The sequence below is a fragment of the Leiobunum rupestre genome, chromosome 6, assembly GCF_980474605.1.
Source record: "Leiobunum rupestre chromosome 6, qqLeiRupe1.1.hap1, whole genome shotgun sequence".
In the NCBI taxonomy this organism is placed as follows: Eukaryota; Metazoa; Arthropoda; class Arachnida; order Opiliones; family Sclerosomatidae; genus Leiobunum; species Leiobunum rupestre.
In genome coordinates, this window is record NC_143389.1 from 27404331 (window position 1) to 27425576 (window position 21246).

Consider the following 21246-nt stretch of genomic DNA (forward strand, 5'->3'; position numbering starts at 1 on the left):
GAAAGTCAAGATTAAAGGTCGACCGAGCAATTCTACTGAGAATGCCGCTTCGTACCCTAATAAGTGCATCGATTACCACCCTACACATAAACATTATAATAGCGAAATATCCAAACTACTGAATTAAACCTGTCGTGACGGCGAGCGTTGACGAAAAAAAAACCACCAAACCAACCCCGACTGCAAATTAATCCGTTAACGCTCACCGTCCCACGGTGGTTTTGCAAACACGGTTTTTCGACTTTGTTCCCTAATTACTAGCAACTGCGAACGCAGAGATCTCGAGAAACTGCGTACGCAGTGATTACACTTTGCACCGAAAATGCGAACGCGTTCGCAGGCCTGACAGACCCACAGACCCACACACCCACCCACAGACAGACACGGTCGTTGTCCCCTCGGAGAGGTAAAATTGTCTCTGATGTAATCGGTAACGTGTTCGGGAAGAATAATATAGAACCAGTATACAAACCCTTTAATAAATTAAACTCTCATTTAAAACCCATCAAAGACCCTATAAGTAACTTGGAAAACTATGGGGTATACAAAATATCATGTAGTTATTACCATGACCGGAGTCAATCTGCCAGAATCTGGAATGTCTACAAAAATATTTGTAACAGATGCAGCAGGGTACGCGACGAATTAAATAAAAACGATAAACAACATTAATAATGTATTTCCGTTATTGTTATTTAATTTTAATTTAACAAACATTGACACGTGTCATCGCTTTCATATTTACATGGTTTATACTACTATTGAACTCGGCCTGTCGAATGGCGTAACAATTTCCGGGGTAGCTGTTATAGAAGAATCGTAATAATTAATTTAAACCTACCCCACGTTCCAACTTGAAGAAGCGGAAAACGGTTAATCTGTAAACTATTTAAGTTTAATTTCATAAAAATTGTTACGCCATTCGACAGGCCGCTTAAAATAGTATAAACCATAAATTTGAAAGCGATGACACGTGTCAATATTTGATAAATTAAATAACAATAAAAGAATTACATTATTAGTATTGTTTATCGTTTTTATTTAATTCGTCGTGTAGCCTGCTGCATCCGTTACAAATATTTTTGAAGACATTCTAGATTCTGGCAGATTGATGGTAATAACTACATTATATTTTGTATACCCCATAGTTTTCCAAGTTACTTATAGGGTCTTTGATGGGTTTTAAATGAGAGTTTAATTTATTAAAAGGTTTGTATAGAGTAGTGTCAGTCGTCTGCTTATGAAAAATGCAAAGACACTACAAGTATACTTGAGGACCGACAAGTATTAACGTATATAGTCTTTGCAATTTTTTCTTTAAAGACTGGCGAGTGTCGGCCATTTTGAGCGCAGTTTTCATAATGTTGTTTTAATCTTATAATTTTATTTTAACTAAGAAATGGAAAAGTCGGAATATTTTAACGGATTGGATTGTCACGTTAAAAGTAGATATTTAGAGAAAATCGCGTTCATTAATGACACCGACCCGTATTATATTAAAAATAAAGACTATAAAATTGTTAAGCCTGATCAGCATGAGACATTAAAGTTTTTACCTGCTGTTACTTATGCTGATATTTATTGTTATCTGGTGGATGGAATATCACCATACACTCAAGATCAATTAAAAAACTACAAAAGTTTAACTGGCTACAATCAGTTTGTTAGTGGCTTTGTAAGAGAGGTGTTGGTTAAATCGTTTAATAACTACGTTTTAGTGAAAGCAACTGTAAGTATTTTTAATTGGTAGTTCATTTCCAAAAGAATTCCTTATTTAATGAAGTTCTTTATTAGGTTATGCACTCACAGAGGTTGAATGAACCTCCACTGAAACCGTGGATCATTGTACTAAAGGATATATCATCGGTTACATGTGCTCATTGCAATTGCATGGCTGGTTTGGATGAGTCATGTTCCCATATTGCGGCGCTCCTATTTTACATTGATTATTCAGTCAGGTTTAGCGAGAAAACAACTGTTACTGGAGAGAAAGCTTACTGGGTTGTCCCTGTTATGCGAGATATTTGCTATGTTCCAATTGCCGAAATGAATCTAAATTCTGCTGCAGCGACGAAAAAAAAACCTTGAAAAAATATTAATTCTTGAAGATCATGAAATTGTGTTGAGTTCATCCAAAAAAAATCCTGTATTTTGGTTCAAAAACCAGTTCCTCTTATAACTGAAATTGAACATAAAAGGCTTGCAGAAAAATTATTTAGGCACTGTGGAAAAGGATCCTATTTCAGTATTGATAGGAACTATCAGGCTAATTTAATACCAAAATGTATTAACCCAGCATATCCTATATTATTAACGGAGTTGTTTGATGAAAAAACCAAGGTATTAACCTTAGATGAGCTCTTAAAAGAGTGCGAAACTATCAAAATTGACTTTACTGTAGAGCAAGCCCGGAGTGTTGAATTAGGAAGTAAATTACAAAACAAATATAAAATGTGGAACCATTTTCGAGCTGGTAGAATTACTGCCTCCAATTTTCACAGAGCCTGTCACAGCAATCCAGAGAAACCGTCGGCATCTCTAATCTCAGTAATTTGCTACCCTAACTCTCACAAGTTTGAAAGTGTTGCTACCAATTGGGGTATCTCAAATGAGGAAACAATGCGGAAGGAATACATCAAACAGATGGAAGAAAAACATGTTAACTTTAAATGTGAAATATCAGGACTCTGACTAAATCCACGATTTCCTCATCTAGGAGCGTCACCCGATGGTTTGATTAGCTGCGATTGCTGCGGCAATGGTATTTTGGAAGGAAAATGCCCTTATACTTTAAAGGACCAATCGTACAAAAAAGGATTGACGAACCCAAATTTCTGTTTAACTGAGAACTTGGAACTGAAAAAAAAACACCCGTATTATTCCCAAGTACAAGCTCAATTGTTTATAAAAGAGAGCCTCTATTCAGATTTCTGTCATTAGAGTGTACCCTGATAGGATTTTTTGGGAAACAGAATGCCCAAAGGCAGAAAGATTTTTCAAAAGAGCCATTTTGCCTCAGTTAGTTGGAAAATTTTTCACCAATGATCCGTCTCTTAAAGAAAACCAGCCAAAAAGAAAAAGAGGAAAAAAACAAGTGGTACCACAAGAAATTCACAAGCTTGATAAGGCCAAAATATCCTTGCCTTCAACGTCTAAAGAGCTCGGAAATTCATCTCCTGTTATAGCTCTCCGCCCTGTACCTGAAGATATTTTATCACCAAGCAAAAGATTTAATAATAAAAAAAAGGAAAAAAAAGCAAATAGTGAAATCTACACCTACAAATTACCAAGAGAAGGTTAATATAACCCAAGATGAGAAAGTTAAAAAACAAGCTGAGGAGGAAAATGGTCAGAAGACAGATGTTGAAAACGAGGAGACGTGGTGTTATTGCAAAAAAGTAGAATCAGGAGAAATGATTTATTGTGAATCCGGAAGCTGTTTAATTAAATGGTTTCATGTTCAGTGCCTAAAGTTGAAAAAAATTCCGAAAGGAAAATGGGTTTGTCCAGATTGCATCAACAAGATTAAAACTAAAAAAAGACTTAAACTAGATTAATTTTAAATAGTAATTCGTTAAAACTTGTATAAAATGAATTCAAATTTTTCCTTTTAAAATAAGTTTTAACTTAGTGATAAAATAGTTAACATTGTGATAAACAAGTCAAGCTATAAACGTTAAAGACTAGTCAAGTTAAACTAGAGAAGCTAATAAAAATACAACGATATTTTATACTAATTCCAGTTAGAGTTACATGGTTTTGGCTTTCAGGCAACTTAGTGATGTGGTACAGTTACTATATGCTTGTTAGTCGTTACATTTGCATATATATATTTAAAACTTGTTCACAATATTTACATGATAGTCTGACCAGTTTCGTTGGTCTTAGCCCTTCATCGTCTCCAATGTAAATATTGTAAACAAGTTTTAAATATATATGCAAATGTAACAACGTTTTTACTCTTCATAAAACATAGTAAACGTATTATGAAAATAAATATGAACAAAAAGTTATTCTGAATAAATTTTAATTACACTTCAATTATGCTATTATATTATTCAATAGAAACCACTGATGGTGTGTAATTAGTTAGTGCACAACAAACTCTTGCAATTTTATCGATTGTGGCTACTGTTTCATCTGGGGCTTTCTTTAAAAGTTCAACTGGAATTTTAGTATGTAGTATTCTATACTTTTGTCGAAGCTGACCTATGACTCGCTCAACGTGTATTCTCACGTTAGCTAATTTGCGGGTTGCTTCTACATCATAAGGGTCTAACTGCTTTTTCCCATTCACAAAAGCAGGATACTTAATACTCGCAAAATAAAACCCAACAGAATAATCAATGTCAAATCCTCTATCAGCAAGGACCAGGTCACCAGGTAGAAGCTTTTTTAATAGTCCCGAATGTTCAGTTAGATATTTGTCACTGACTCTACCTCCCCAGCCCTGAGAGATAAAACTGATTGAGCCTTGAGGAGTAATTCCAATAAGAAATTTCACAGTGTTTTGATGTTTATAATTTGACCAAGTTTCGGACCGACTTTTAACACTGGATGGCTTATCAGAAAAAACTTCAAAGCAATCAATAATCACTGAGCACTTCTTTCCAAATTTCTCTCGAAAGCACATCGGCATTGTTGCATGCAATTCGTCTCTCTCTGGCCACTTAACAAATTTAAAGAGACGGTTATATAAAGCATTGAGGCAATTATAGAAAATTCTTCCCACTGAATTTTCTGAGATCCAAAATTTAAATGCCAGTTCTTTATTAGTTGAGGCTAAGCGAACTTTCATTAGCGTTAAAATTAGTTGCTGAAATGCGCTTAGTTTGGAATTTTGAAATAAATAAGGTTGTATTTCCTCTAAAATGTCTTTCAGTAGTTCCAAACATTCCAGACCAGTGAAAAACCGCACTTTTTCTTTGTCACAACCAAAGTAAGAGGGATGGAAATGTAATTTTTCTATTTCCTCATTTTTCTGAGTTATTTCAGAATGTAAATTGCATATTTCTTCCTCTCCATGGCTAATAACAATATTAAGGTCATTAATTTGAGAGCTCAAAGTTTGAATCATATCAGCACATTTTTTAATTTAATTTCTAAATCTTCAGCTTCAAATTTGGGGCAAACTCGCAATATAGTTTGTGAATGTACATTACATACTTGTGGTTCAGTTTGTACGCAAAAATCTATCCCAGTAGTTCCAGTTTGTCCAGAAAAATCAGTTACACTATGATCAGTTTGCCCACCAAAATCTACACTACTAAAATCAGTTTGTCCCGAGAAATCGATACCAATTATTTTGGTTGTGACAGAACATCGAACCACATCTCCAGCTTCAACGTTATCAGCAGTTTTTGTGGTAGGATTAGATTCATTTGGCATACTAATTTCTTACCTCGAGACATTATCTTCAAGCAATGAGTTGGCTTCAGAAATGGTAGACAGATTACCAATAACATCACTACTGTTACTTTTACCAATAGACGATACATCTTGAAAAGTACCATGATATTGTAAATGATTTTCAGATGGCGTTGATGTCATTATATTATCTGAAGAGTAATTAACTTTTCACCTTTTCATTCTCCTATTGTATCTTCCCACATTACCCGGAGTATGTGAAGTAGATACATCAGACGAACTACTAGTATCGTTGAATGCGGGCAACCAATCTGGATTTGTTTTGTCATAAAGCTTGGAAGGTACACCTACGAAAGCATCTTTCATTTAATATGATGAAATATTATAAAACAAAATAAAACAAAAATTATTACCTGAGTAAAAGTGCCTAGAGCAAACTCTTAACTTGCCTTCTGACTCCTCTACATCTCTAAGTCTTAGCTTAATGATCCATTGGTTGCGCCTATAAGCAGATAGCTCTTCGGTTTGTTATAATGGCAGGAATACAAAAAAATCTAATATCGCGCGAGTCATTGAGCGAATTATTTTTAGTTTTTTCGCCTAAACAGTTTTTTACGCAACAACGTCTATGTTTTCGAACCATTTTTAAGAAAATCTGCGCCTAATATGGCGGACTGCCTCTTGAAAAATAGAGTCATAGATGGCGATACTATCGCTTCCTACCCCCTCCCCTATTACGTCAGATGATGACGTTTCAATCAAGACATGTTAAATTACTCTATACTGGTTTTATATTATTCTTCCCGAACACGTTACCGATTACATCAGAGACATTTTTAATATATGGTATTAAAACTATTTCTTTTTCACTAGTCACATTTATAAAGGAAGTATTGGATTCGATTTTATTTCTATGTACAATACGGTCTATGCCTCTATTTAAAATATCACTGTTAAAACCTCTATCAGTAGCGATGGATTTGACAAATTCTAATTCTTGAGTTATGGTAAATTCATTTGAACACAATTTGACTGCGCGATCAATGAAGTAAAAAGAACTTAATTTATGATGACGGCGTCTGTCTTGACGAAGCCCCCGAATGGTGGCGAAACTAGTTGTCTGAATTTTAAAGATTTAAATACACTTTTTATTGTACAAGAAGTTTTAGTTGGCCAAACCAAACGGAATTTGAAATTTAGAATAAATGAACACAAATTAGCAGTTCGGAATCAAAAAAACTACGACATCTGCGCTGGCCAAACACGGTACCGAAACGGGACACGAAATTAACTTCCAAAAATTAAATATGGTATATAAACCGACCATTATTTAAAACTTAACATTAGAGAATTTCTTGAAATTCTAAAAATACGTGGAGACGGTAACGCACTTAATCGTGACGATGGTCTAGGTAATTTCATTGCCCAAAACCTGCTCAATATTATTCCCTATCTCCAATTTTGGATTATATAATTGCCCTTTGCGCTTACTTAATCTGGTTATATTCGGTCGTATTCTCAGGCGTCTCCTGGTAAAAAAAATGTTAGTGATTTTGAGTGTGGCGCCATCTCATAGCTGGTCAAAATGGTTTTTTCAATAGCTTTTGGGGCCTTAACAAAGGCTATATAGCTAGGTTTTGTGGTCTTTGGTTAGCGGGAATTTTCGAACTTGCAAGTTGTTTCAAAGCTTATCTTTCTTATGAATACAGGTAGGCCCTTGCAATAACATATTATTAGATCCTAATTTAACTTAAAAGAGACTCTTACGACAGAAAATATGTTCGAAAAATGATAAGACATTTATATCTAATGAATATTTTATTCATATATCAAAATTTTAAATTATTTTACAAATCCATTTGTAGAAATGTTGGTTTCAGTTTTATGAATTAACTACCATTTAACGCTGTCTTCAAGGTTAGATTTCTTCTTTGGTATTATTAGAATTTTATCTTGCTCTTTGGCTTTTACATAATTTAATTTTTTAGGAAATAATATCCAAAACACTACCAATGTTTAGGAACTAAAGGCCATTTTCAAGTGATTTGACAAATTTAGACTAGTTCACTATGGCATTTTAGGAACTTAAGAACTAAACGTCCGTAATGGAATTAACTACCATTTAACTCTGTCTTCAATTCAAGATTATATTTGTTCTTTAGCCTTAAAATTTTATCTAGCTCAATTGCTTTTACTTAATTTAATTTTTTAGGAACTAGTACCTAAAACAGTATCAATGTTTAGGAACTAAAGGCCATTTTTCAAGTGATTTTAACAAATTTAGACTAGTTCACTATGGCATTTTAGGAACTTAAGGACTAAAGGTCGCAAAGTAATAAGTAGTAGGCAAGATTTCTTCACGACTAAATTAGGCTGACATGTTTATTCTTTTTCCATAGCATGTTAAAGAATAATAGTAACTTTCATTGAAAAGTTAAAACATTTACAAAATGGATCTTTGTGAGTATCAACAACCTAAGTGTTGTATTCTTAATAATTTTTGTGTTATAGCTGGTTTAGACTTGGTTTGAGTTTGGCTTGTTTGCGCTGTGCTCGAGTTTGCTGAAGAAGTGCTGTTTGCGGAGTTTTGATTTAGAATGGCTAACCTCTTTGCTGTGGCTTCGCGTGCTTTCTTATCTCTTTCATAAATTACTCCTGTATTTATAAATTTCACAGCATAATACAAACGCATACGGCAGTACAGTTTTAAGAGTTTTTTTTTAAATCCTTCACATATATCATGATTTTTGTTTTTTCCTTGGCTTTTGCTATACAATTTTGTATTATGTGTGGTTGGTGCATATTTTCATAAATTCACAAAGAAAAACTTCTTCACAATGAAGCATTAAACTTAATACCGCATCAGAAGGGGAAGTTAAACCGCCAAAGCTGCCTTTTTCATAACTGTATGCTTTCAAGTGGGTTAATATTTGTGTATCGCTTTCTAACGTTTCAGATTCAGTTAGAAGTTGACAAATTTGAAGAGCCGCATTTATGCTGGCCTTTAACTTTGCGAATTGAGCTACTTATCACATAGGATAAACAATTCAGATCTATTTTCGATCCAAAGTCTTGGACAGTTTTTTTGCTTCGAGCAGCTGAGAAATAGTTTTTTTTTGTGATCTTTAACATCAACACTGGATGCACTTGATTTATCAGCTGCTGAAAATGACTTAAACGAAAACAAAGTCTCGTTCGAGTCCTTTTCACAAATTTTCAGTGCAACGTCATCATGAGAACTTGCTTGAAAGCATATTTAAATTGTGTTGGACTAGGGTTGGTGTTATTGCCCCTCCTTTCCCTGATGTGCGCGAAAAGATTTTCTAGAGGATCTTGTGTTAAACGTCTTGTGAAGAAATATTTAAAGCCTTCGGTTTTCAAATTTTCCCACAATGAAAGTATCGCAGTTATTGACTGAAGGGTCATTCCATGACAAAACGCCTGCCACAGAACACCCGACCCCTTTCGATTTTTCCCAAATTTTGTATACAGGGTTTTTTGGGCCTAGGAAAACGATTTTGACAGTTTCATAACGATCGGTTCAGCCGTTTACGAGATACAGCATACGCGTTTTTTCAAAAGTACGCCTTGACCCCCTAAATGTTTTCTACTATATCTTAAGACATAATTATCGCAAAATCACATGTAATACCTCATTTTAAAGACAATGCGCACCCTAATATGAATATTTAATCAGAGTTGTCATTTGACGTAAATGTCATTAAAATCTGGGCCTTTAAATAATTTGACCTTTGACCTTGCCCAGACACCTCAGTCGTAGGTCAACGATTTTAGCATTTTTAAAATTCCCACTATCGAATACATAATAATCACTCAAAATCTCAAAGTAATATTTGTAGTTTTCGAGATATTAATTTTTGAAATTTACCCCTCAAATTAATGAAAATGCTATTTTATACACGAAACTAGTTGACCTACTAAATAAATTAAAAATATTATTATTTTGGTAATTTTGAGTTTAGAATATCAAATACACTAATTCTTAAATTAAGTTGAGTTATTTACATATTATTTTTAGTTTTGCATGTTATCTGTAGACAGAAGACATCACTAAATTGCTTGTCCTTAGTATAGTCTGGCGTTCAATATTATTGTAGCGTATCTTACTGCACCCTAAAATGGAAATGTGCTAGATATCTCAAGAAAACCCAATATTCCTCTTAGTCATATCGATTACGTTTTTAATAACGTAAAAATGTTTTAATATCTTTTTAATATATAATAGTTATAATTGAGTAGTTAAATATATTAACAGCGATAATTGAGTAGCGAAATAGAATTTATTTAACTGTATATTCTCGAACAAAGCCCTGAAATGGATCGAAATTGTTCGTTTTGGAGAGACAGTAGTAAATGTCATTTGCAAACACTTTCGAAAACAGTTGGTATCAACAACCATCTGTCCGAGGATGACAAATTAGTTCTTAGCAGCCGAACAGCTATACCTATGTCCAAAATAAGAAACATATGTCGTCACCATGAAGAACTTTTTATGAAAAGGTATTCAACGAGTCAAAAGAAGTGTATGAATCCTTTTGGGACTCACGACACTGAAAGAAAGAGTGGACTAAAAACTATTTCATTGGATTTGTTCAAAAAATTAAAGTTACGAGGAATTGAAGTTATCGCTGGAAATAAGTTGTGCATCCAGTGTTTTATGTCTGCTGGAAAAAAAGTAAAGGATGAACTCCAAATACAGTTGGACGTTTCAGAAGTTCACACTGCACAAGAATCACAAGAAAGCGATTCTTTTTCATTTAGTCAACCTTGTTCATCGGGAGATGCGACGCAAGACGACAAAGCTATAGCTTTAGTGGCAGTTAACGAAACTCTAATAAACTTGGGAGAATCTCCTGTTAAAAGAAGTAAGAAATATATTCAATTTGAAAGAATTTATATATGTATACATATATAAATACATATATTTTTTAACTTTTGTACAGAAGGTTTGTCATCTCGCCAAAAAACAATTCTAAGCAGGACTAAGTTAAACGCTGTGAACAATAATATGGTTACGGACGATGTTTTTAGAAAGCTCGAAGAACATCGATTATATGAGAATATTTTGAACGAACTGAGAGAGAAATTCAATAACTCCAAGACATCATACGGCGAAAAGCTTCAGATCCTGACCTTGTCACCATTTGGAATACAACGCACAATGGAGGAATTTGGAGCACCAGAATACATGGTCAAACGAAGCAGGGATCTTAAATCTAGTCAAGGAATTCTTTCGCTACCAGAGAAACAATCGAAGGGATTAATATTGACCGAAGACGTTAAATCAAAGGTCGTTGAATTTTACGAAAATGACGATAACAGTCGTATGACACCTGGACAAAAGGAGTTTGTGTCAGTTAGAAACCACGAGACAGGTCAAAAAGAACATCATCAAAAGAGGCTTGTACTGCTGAACCTGAGAGAGCTCTATAACAAATTCAAGGAAGAGCATGATTTGACGTTAGGATTTTCGTCATTTTGTTATCTACGACCACCTTGGTGTGTATTAGCAGGTTCGTCAGGTACACATTCAGTGTGTGTCTGCACCTATCACCAAAATGTCAAGCTAATGATATCAGCTCTACCGTCTCCTTGTCCTTTAAAATGTGATATCGATTTCATGGCGCTCACCGTGTGTGACACTCAAAACAGGAATTGTATGATGAGGGTGTGCAAGGACTGTCCTGGGAAAAATGGTCTACTTGAAAATGAATATTTAACGAACCTTTTAGAAGATTTTGAAAATATAAAGTTCATGCAATTGGTGACAACTGACAGCACAAAGCTCATGACCTTGAGCGAGAGTGTTGAAAACGTTTTCGACTCTTTGGCCATTAAACTACTTGAACTAACGCGTCATCATTACACATCTAAGTCGCAATCTAATTATCTTAAAAACCTCAAAAAAACTCTAAAACCTGGTGACGTAATTGTTCTCGGTGATTTTGCGGAGAACTATTCCTTCGTAATTCAAGACGAAGCACAAGGGTTCCATTGGGACAATTCTCAAGCGACAGTGCATCCCTTCGTAATCTACTTCAGGGTAGTCGAAAACGGAGAACTTAACCACTTAAATTTTTGTATTATCAGTGATACCAGAACACATACAACCAATACTGTTCACAGTTTTTTAACTTATCTAATTCCAAATATAAAAACACATGTTCCTAATGTTAGAAAGCTAATTTATTTTACGGATGGATGTGCTGGACAGTATAAAAACAAATACAACTTTTCTAATCTCTGTTGCCACAAACAAGATTTTGGTTTGGACGCTGAATGGCATTTTTTTGCCACATCTCATGGCAAGGGACCTTGTGACGGAATTGGCGGAACAGTGAAGCGTAAAACAGCAAGAGTCAGTCTTCAACGACCAGTGACTGGACAGATTTTGACTCCAACAGATATGTTTAATTTCTGCCTATCAAACTTCGAAAATATCAAGTTCATCTATGTTAAAAACGAAGAAATTGAGCGACAAAAGGAACTTTTAAAAGAAAGGTTTTCTAAAGCCATAACAGTAAAAGGAACTCGAGGGTTTCATAAATTCGTTCCGAAATCGTTAAATGAAATCATGGTTTCTCCGTTATCTAATGACGATTTGCTAACCACAGTTAAGGTTTCGACTTTAGAATTGTCAGATACTCGAAATCAAGAGGCTGAAAACTTTAAAGTGGGAAATTTGGTAGCCAGCGTCTACAAAGGCCAACTTTACGTTGGATTAATTGAGGAAGTATCAGAAGAGTTTGGAGACTTCTTTGTAAACTTTTTGCGTCCCCCTGGTATTTCGGACAAATACACATGGCCCAGAAGGATCGATAGCAGTTGGGTGTCAAGTGAAAATGTTCTATGTGCAATTGAAATTCTTGTAGGCTTACCAAATTCGAAAGGCTATCAAATCAAAGAACACGATAAAAATAAAATTACCAAAGCCTTTTCCATGTATAAAGAAGTTTAAGCTGTTTTGTGTAAATAAAAAATTAATTGGTGTGTAAACTATAAAAATAAATGGTTTTGGTATTTCATTTTGTGTGTGGTGGGGTAAATTTCAAAAATTAATATCTCGAAAACTACAAATATTACTTTGAGATTTTGAGTGATTATTATGTATTCGATAGTGGGAATTTTAAAAATGCTAAAATCGTTGACTTACGACTGAGGTGTCTGGGCAAGGTCAAAGGTCAAATTATTTAAAGGCCCAGATTTTAATGACATTTACGTCAAATGACAACTCTGATTAAATATTCATATTAGGGTGCGCATTGTCTTTAAAATGAGGTATTACATGTGATTTTGCGATAATTATGTCATAAGATATACTAGAAAACATTTAGGGGGTCAAGGCGAACTTTTGAAAAAACGCGTATGCTGTATCTCGTAAACGGGTGAACCGATCGTTATGAAACTGTCAAAATCGTTTTCCTAGGCCCAAAAAACCTTGTATACAAAATTTTGGCGAAATCGAAAGGGGTCGGGTGTTAAAATTAAAAAAAAAAGGTCGTTTTGTCATGGAATGACCCTGAATCCATCCGTCAACGCAATATATTTTAACATTGCTGGGAACCAAGAATTTAGGATCTTCCAACATTTTCTTTGCCTTTAAAAGTACTTCCTTGTGACACGAGTTTTCTGTAAATGGTCGCAGAAGAGGTTTGGTACTTTTAAATTTACTGCAATTCACTGCATCGAAAAATTCATCCATAAGTCCAATAAACTCGGCTGTGGGTGCAGCTTGAGCATCTAACATGCCTATGTGGAAGAACACATGTTACGAGACATATTATAACTAAGAATGTGTGAATTGTTTACCTAGGGAAATATAGGTTGACATGCCCACAGAGACTGAATGACTCAGCAGGTTAGCTGCCCATTTTACTCTCATCTTTCCAAAGTTGTTGGGGTTCACAATCCTTCCTGTAAGCTTTGGGGCAAGGCGCACAGGTCGTACATTGTTCATTTTGAAAAATTCATCTACGTAATGAAATAATATTCGGTTTCCCTTATATATTAAAACGTATTTTCGAAAATTATTTCGGACAAAATCAAATAAACAGTAGATTTTTAATCATTCACGTAAACAAATGGATTTGTTTTTGAGACGTTCATTTTGTTGTACACGCTTCGATTCGTCCCACTTTGGTCACAAATGAGGGCCCAAATGTTGAGGCCAATTGATTGCAGCTTCTCAATACATAGAAATAAGAACGATTTCAGAAATGTAGTACAAGAATTAAATTTTTTGGTATTTGAAGTTTATTTTCTGCCCGGTGATTCATATCCTTATTACCGAAAACCGGAAAGGTACTTAAAGGTAAGCTCAAGTTGCTCAACACTAATTAATATGGAAAGGCTAAATACGCAAAATTTATGGTTTCATAGAAATTTGGCAAACAAAATGGTGAGTGGAAGATCTTTCGATCTATTTTAGAATTATTTGTATTATACTATGAAAATCAACCGCTACTTAATTCTAGTGTCTAATTTTCATGAGCAAAATGTTTCCAATTGATATTTTAAAGTTAAATTTAAGTCTGCTAAGGGGTTGTATAATGAGGATAATTGGTGAAAATTATTACAAAATATCAAATAAAATATATTAGTACATGTTTGATGATTTTGATCCAAGGGGAAATTCCATGGAAAATTGTAAATTTTTAGGGACTGAAGAAAAATGAGATTTTAGACCAATGTGGCAAATAATTTATAATACTTTTTTTACTAGAGAAACTCATGAAAAGTGTAATTTTACCAGAGTATAAAGGTATTATTGGGCTAAAATTTTGTGTTACAACTCAGTAACATTAGAACATTACTGCACTAAAATATCGAGTTTTTAACTTTTAAAAATACTGATTTTTAGCTTTTTTACATGCGATATTTCTTTATTAGCAGCTATTAGCCATTTTTACCATATTTTTCACTTTTTTTTACTGGCCAAGACTTCTGTAGAAAAAACTAGCCTCTTGGTATCATTGGTTAAATTTATTATAAAATATGAGTTGAATATTTGATGTTTTTGATTTGCGACATTCAAGTAATTTCTTTCAAAACAGAAGGGGCTAGTCTAGTTTTCAAAAGTATAGTTTTCCCAATTGATATTTTAAGGTGATATTTAAAGCTTTGAAGTGGTAAGATAATGAGGTTGGTCAGTTAAACTGGGCTGGTCATAACAAAATGGGTTTTATAACCCTACTTCTGAAAGATGTTGTTATTGGTAATTTTAATTAACTGTATTTCTTAGATTAAATATTTTTGCAAGTTAATTTTTTGTTTTATAGCTGCAGTACGGTCAAACGAGTGCTTTAACAAAGCGGATGAGTTTGTAATTGCAGCTGCTATTAAAATATTCCAAGACTCGTTTGAAGAGCCGAAAACAGCTTTCTAATACCCCCGTGAGCTCTACAGTAACTTCAGAATCATCTTTGACTGAATCGAAAGAACCAACAGATCCTACTGAAAATGCAGCAAAGGCAGCTAATACTGAAGCTCTCAAGCTCTTATTAAACATGGGCTAGATAAAACCAGGCTTATTGCAAGATTCTTGTTTTGGTAATGTGTTTTTTTTTAAATATTTAATTAGGCGTACAAGACTGTCGCTAATTTTTTAGTATTTTTATTAAATCATACCAAAACTTTTTGAAACACCACGTGAATGGACAATTTCTAAGTAATTTTTTTTATAAAAGTTTGTTTTAATAGATAATTGGTTTTGAGAATATTTGTTCTGCAAAAATATATTTTTTTAAGAAATTCAAAATTTGATCTCAACTAGCTAATCGTTTAGTTTTTTCTGCATTTAGACTAACGATTCCATTTATCTAAGATTGATTTTGGTAAAGTGTTTTGTTATGGTTAAAATGTGCATGCTGTGATAACGAGTACCATATTGACGTCAACCTAGAAAGAAGTTTTGTCGACTAAATAGAAACTACCTCGTTTTAAAAGTTATATAAAAAGTAACCTGATATTAAAATCTTCATAAAAAGGATCTGATACTTAAATAAACAAATAAGTAGCTTATGTTAAAAGATACTAGGTACCTGATGTAAATTGAAACAAAAGTGCCTTCTTTAAAATACGCCTAGTGTTAAAAGCAATCATTTTATTTTATTAACTAGTATTTGATGTTAAAATCTACCACAGGGTCAGCTGTGGTTAAGTGAAATAACTTGAGCAAAAAAAATATTTTGTTGTTTAAAGTTAAAAAAAAGTTTTTGTAAATTTCATTTTATGGTTTTTTTATTGTATTTAAAACGTTATACAAGTAACGTTTAAAAGCCGTTAAAATAAAATATCGTCGTTATTCTGTGAGTGTGACGTTTCTTCAACCGTTTTAAACATCGTTTTATTGCCAGACATTTTCAACGGATTCATAACGTTTTTGTTTAAATTGGTATCACGTTACAAAAACGTTTTAATAGAGACGTTCTAAAGACGTTGAAATTAATATCGTGGATATTTGGTGAGTATAAAGTTGTTCATAACGTTTTTTCACCCGTTTTATCTGTCGTTTTATTGCCGGACATTGTTGACGATTACATAACGTTTTTTTACCAACAAGTTTGTAACCGTTTTACACCCGTTAATCAACGAAATTTTGCTACCCGGGACCCGGGGCCCAGTCTAAAAGGGCCCACGAGGAGGGCCTGTAGCTGTAGGGCCATCGGAGAAACTCAAGGGGGGGGGGGGGTGCAAATCAAGATAACTTGGGAAAATTTTGCAGGGCTCAAGGGGGGTGTGCAAATCGAAGGTGCCCGCGAGTAAGTTTGTCCCCGGGCCCCAGGATACCTCTGCACGGCCCTGTAGTTACTAAGCGGCTGGAGCTGTGTGCCAACAGCCAAATGTATGGCGGTGGTGATAATTACGCCTTTTATGTTGCTATAATTGGCTGTATTCAAATAGGGATGACGCCAAGGGCTCTTAAATCCACTTATGCAAATAACTGCTCACCCATTCGCCATTCCTACAGGTTTTTTTCTACCAATCACAAAAATAAATTAAGTGTTTTAGTAGTGTTTGGAAAATGTGTAGAAATTTGTGAAAAAAATATTTGACCCAATTCGGTTTTGTGAAATATTTTCGTAAGCACTCAGTAATTGTTTAGTTATTCTTTGTTATTATGGAGCCACAAACTAAAAATGGGTGATGAAGACTCTTCATATACTGCGGAAGAAGTGGAATCCTCTATAGACCCATAACAAAAGAGGGGCCGCAGACGAGGCTTAAGTGAGACCTTTGGACGGAACATCCTGTTTGTGACGTTTTGAACCACGTGACCGCCATTGAAATATACAGGCGGAAGTAAGGAAACGGATGTTCCGTCCAAATGCTGAGCTGCCAGGTAAAAATGTTAATTTTCGACCCCCCAACTTTCAACATGGGTCTATTCCCCATCTTAAGGAACCCAAATGTGAAAAGCTTCGTGGTTAATCTGCTTTGCTAGCTTCCAAAATTTCCTCATCTGATTTTAAAATAATGGAACAACCTAAAAACTGATGCAAGAAATAACAATACTGGTGGCGGATAATATCCAGACATACTTAAAAATGAACCACTTAAAAGAAAACACTCGTACATATTATTGCATAAGTGTCGTACGGAGGGGCACCTGAATAGGGGCTTTCTGTGAAAAATCTGCAATATATAAAGAATGGTAATGATGCGAGGAGATAATGGTAATTGGTACATTCAGCCTTTTCAATCTGACTGCATCCAGAGAGAGTGAGACGTGCGGAAGATTAATGAAGCTTCTGGAGTAGGGGAAATTTTTTAAGTAAAAAGCAATTGTGATAAAATAAATATTACCTTAAGTATAATGCTAATGAATTAACTGAGTTTTGGGCTCTTGCCAATTGTAACATGACGGGGGAAGATTTTCAAAGTTGGAAAAATTATGCAAGAGACAGCAGGATAAAATTACATGTATATTCCATCGACACATCGGCCCTAATAGTAAATAAAAAAACATTACAGTAAATATCTTTCGTATTAACCTATTTTTAAGCCCCAGCCCTTGTGGGTTAGGACACTAAGCCAACGTGCAAAGATATCACCCAAATATACATGCGAATGTGTATTATTGATGTGCGCAGAGTTCATTCGGTAGTATGCATCTGCAAATAAAAATATTTGTATTTCCAAATTAATTATGTAATCATAATTTACAAAGAGTGTTGTACCATTGGCTCTTCAATTTTGTAATTTTGTGTTGATGAGCTTCTCCAATAATGCGCTTATCTAAACATTCTTAATTCCATGCTACCTTAATTCGTTAAAAATTTCTACTTATTCCGCTAAGCCTATCGCTTCAATTCCCACGACAGTATCAATAACTCTCATATCAGTTTCGGCAAAATTCGCTATACAAATGATATTAAAAATGTCGGAAAATTTTAACCGGAAATTGGGAATTCAAAACAAGTAATACGTCACACTAAAGCAGCCCTTCAGTTGGCCAAGCAAGGGGGGAAAGAAGAGGGAAATCAGTGAGCTCTCGTCGAATGGTAGAGCCGAAGCAAGTAGGCGTTTCCCTTCTTACTTGCGGGGTCATGCAGAATACGGCCGATGCAGAATACGATTAATAAAATTAAATAATTGTAATAAAAAACAATATAGCTGTGTGAGGGCTATATAAAGCTCTGTATCGCGAGCGACGGCGTCTGTCCTGACGAAGCCCCGAATGGTGGCGAAACTAGTCGTCCGAATTTTAAAGATTTAAATAAAAAAAAATTCAATATTTAAATAAACTTTATTGTACAAGAAGTGGTTTTTGCAATTTTTAATCTTCATTGGCTTATGTACAAGTGCCGTAAGTTACATGTAATATTAATATGACCTAACAACGCTAATTTTATATGGCAAAGGTTTCATTACGAAGAATAATATACAATAAAAGTTGGATACATGATACATTCATTTTTAAAATATAATGTATTTTTATTAGTATATTTGTAATTCAATATCACCAAAATTTTTCAAAAAAAATTAATTAAAAAATAAACGAGTAAATCATTGTATTTCTAAGAATCTGTATTCCCTAAATGTTAACAAACTAGAAACATGCTTTAAAATTCTGCTTCGCCTAAGCCTTCGAATCGATCCAGCGATAGAAAACATTTGTTCTACATCGGCTGAAGAAGCTGGTATTGACAGCACGTGTCTAGCCATAGCCAACTAAATACATATGTATGTATTTAGTTGGCTATGCCCCTATCTACTTATCTGTGAGGCCTATAGAAATTGACAATGACCAATGAAAAATTTGGAAAACTTGGGCTTACCAGGGAAAAACCTCTTTGAACTTGGTGTGGCCCGTGTGGGGAATAATTTCCATACTTCGTTAGTCTAAGACTAACAAAGTATGGAAATTATTAATCCATAATTAATAGTCTTGCTCTGTATTCCATTAGGCACAGTAAGTGTAACACTGCCATTGAAGACCAACATTTTGCTTTATTAAAATAAATTCAGGTAGAAAAAAGAAAAAAATTAAGCTCTATGGGTTTGGAATGAAGACTTTAAATGGTTAAATTAATTGTGATAATATTTACGAACCTTTTAATTTACCAGATCACGATTATATATGAAAATATGTAAACTTTGATGTTGGAAATATATAATAAAATAATGCTGTAGTTCGATAACTGACTGTCTCTTTTATAATTATCATAAAAATTTTATAGGCTTTGCCATTTATTTTCGAATATAATATGGAGGAATAAAGTGAGATTAAAGAACATTTAAATTTAAACGAGGGGGGGGTGAAGAAAGAGGGAAGAGTCCTGGACTCGTCGAAAAAATAGATCAGCGGAGGGGTCCGGGACCAGTGGACTCTCTTAAAAATATACACTATTTAAGACCTTTTCACACGAGCCAACTTTTTAAATCAAAATGCTGAGTCAGCAAAAATGGATCAGTGATCCATTTTTTTCTCGCGTACATTTTAGGTGGATCAACTCATCGAACTTTTATTCACACGAACCAACTAGTTGACTCAACTCAAGTTCACTCATCTAGTTGGATCAAAAAGTTGGCTAGTGTGAAAAGGCCTTAACAAGTCTGCAATACCCGTCCTCGCAAACTTTGTAGCGAAAGTTTGTCTGCTATACATTCACGAAAACTCCTCGGAAAACAGGTACAATTTTTTGGGACCGAATTAAATTAGGTTTTTTTTGTTTTGTATTTTATTTATTTTTATTTTTTGAAAAATTATTAATGTCATATTTAAAGAACTAGTTTACTTTATCCTCCTTGCTTATCCATAGGTAGCAACTCTACCATTTTATTCATTATACATATTTGAATTGTGGAGATCGAAATGTCGGGGTTCTGGCTTGAAGTTAGTGCAATTGATATTATTGGCCTCAAAGCTAGATCTCAAAATGCAATATGCATTCCACAGTAACGTTATGATTGCTTAAGCCTCTGAATGCGCTACCCCCCCCCCCACACCCATTTGACCCTTGCTCCTCTTCAAATTGGACAACGGACAGCTTCGTTTTTCTCTACTCCCAAGTTGTTTCGGAGATAAGACTGTGGACGAATTCCAAGAAATGCGAAGGCCAGCTGCAACCGCAGCAGCGACCTTCCGCCTTTCTTGGAACTTGGCGCACGTCATGATCCCCCCCGTTCTTCCTTGCGGCTCGCAACGCCTTGCGTTCTTTATGGAGGGGGGACTAAGGGTGGGTACAGCGCAAAGACTATATATACGCTTCGCTGAATAGACTGGCGTGTTCAATAGCTCCACTTGCATACGATAGCAGACGCTGGTCAAAATTTTCCCCGCGCTTCAGCAGTGCTACTAGTGGCGCCGCCTCTAACGGCTTATCAAAGGCTTCTCCCGTGTTTCGAAAGTGTTAACAGGTTTTTGTATGGAGACGCCTGTCTAGTAAGCGTAGCGTATATATAGTCTTTGGTACAGTGGCTTATGAGAGAATGGAAAGTAAAAGTTAGGAGCCGAACAGGTGGAAGGGGGTTTTTTCTTTTTCCTCGGAAGGCAGTATCAATATTTCTTTAGAAAAATTTTCGTGGGTATTTTGAACTGGCGATCGAAAATCTCCCAAATAGTGAAAAATCCCACAAAACCCTTTGATTTGGTTAAGAAAACCCATTATCCCATTTCCAAAAATAACACCCTAAAAATCCCACAATATTGGATTTATCCCACGATCTGGCATCACTGAATGGAGCTGACCAAAAAAAGAACTAGGCGTAGAAATGTTAGAAGAAAACGAAGTCAAAAGCCATTATTGAAGCAAATACTATTTATTAGAGAAAAACTACCTTCGGAATTATTATTTAATAACAAACTAGTATTAAGATCTCTCAACCCATTGTCTTTAATAAAATTATTTACACTAATTTCCGCCAAGGAAGAGAGTAAATCCGATTTAAACCCATTTGGGCAGATATTAGCTTTTTCCGCCATTTTAACGAAATGAAAAAAAAATTAAAACGCCAGATTCTAAACGCCTGAGTGCGCTGTGTACGTGGTGTGAAAATTGCAGACGAACTTTCGTTACAAAGTTTGCGAGGACGATACCAGAGGCTAAAGCTATGCTCCCATATTCTTATGGTACCAAAATGGATTCTTGGTTTTAATAAACTCAATAATTCTTTCATTATCGGTCCATATAAAATCCGTGGAATTTCAGTTCTTTTATACTGCTTCCTTTTTTGGCTTCTTCTATAGTCTCACGTAGAGCATTGAGCATCCCCTCCTATAGCCAAAACTAACAAATTTAAAAAAAAATGAATGATATCTGATTTGTACGTAAGACAGGTAAACGCTGTAGCAAAAACGTAACACACGTAGCAAAAAGTCCTGAACTACTTAAAAATCCCAACTAAACCTCCCTT

The 21246-nt window shown here is 34.7% G+C and overlaps 2 protein-coding genes across 2 annotated transcripts; one reads left to right on the top strand and one right to left on the bottom strand.

The window, feature by feature from the left end:
• Positions 1-1399: 1399 nt before the first annotated feature.
• On the top strand, positions 1400-2088 carry LOC149940552 (uncharacterized). Its single transcript, XM_090179307.1, has 2 exons — positions 1400-1729; positions 1795-2088. Exons 1-2 carry the CDS (start codon positions 1400-1402, stop codon positions 2086-2088), a joined length of 624 nt encoding a protein of 207 aa, XP_090035433.1.
• Positions 2089-4054: 1966 nt separating this feature from the next.
• LOC149940553 (uncharacterized) lies at positions 4055-5077 on the bottom strand. The gene has a single exon (XM_090179308.1). The coding sequence runs from the start codon at positions 5075-5077 to the stop codon at positions 4055-4057; it is 1023 nt and encodes a 340-aa protein (XP_090035434.1).
• Between the last annotated feature and the right edge of the window lie 16169 nt (positions 5078-21246).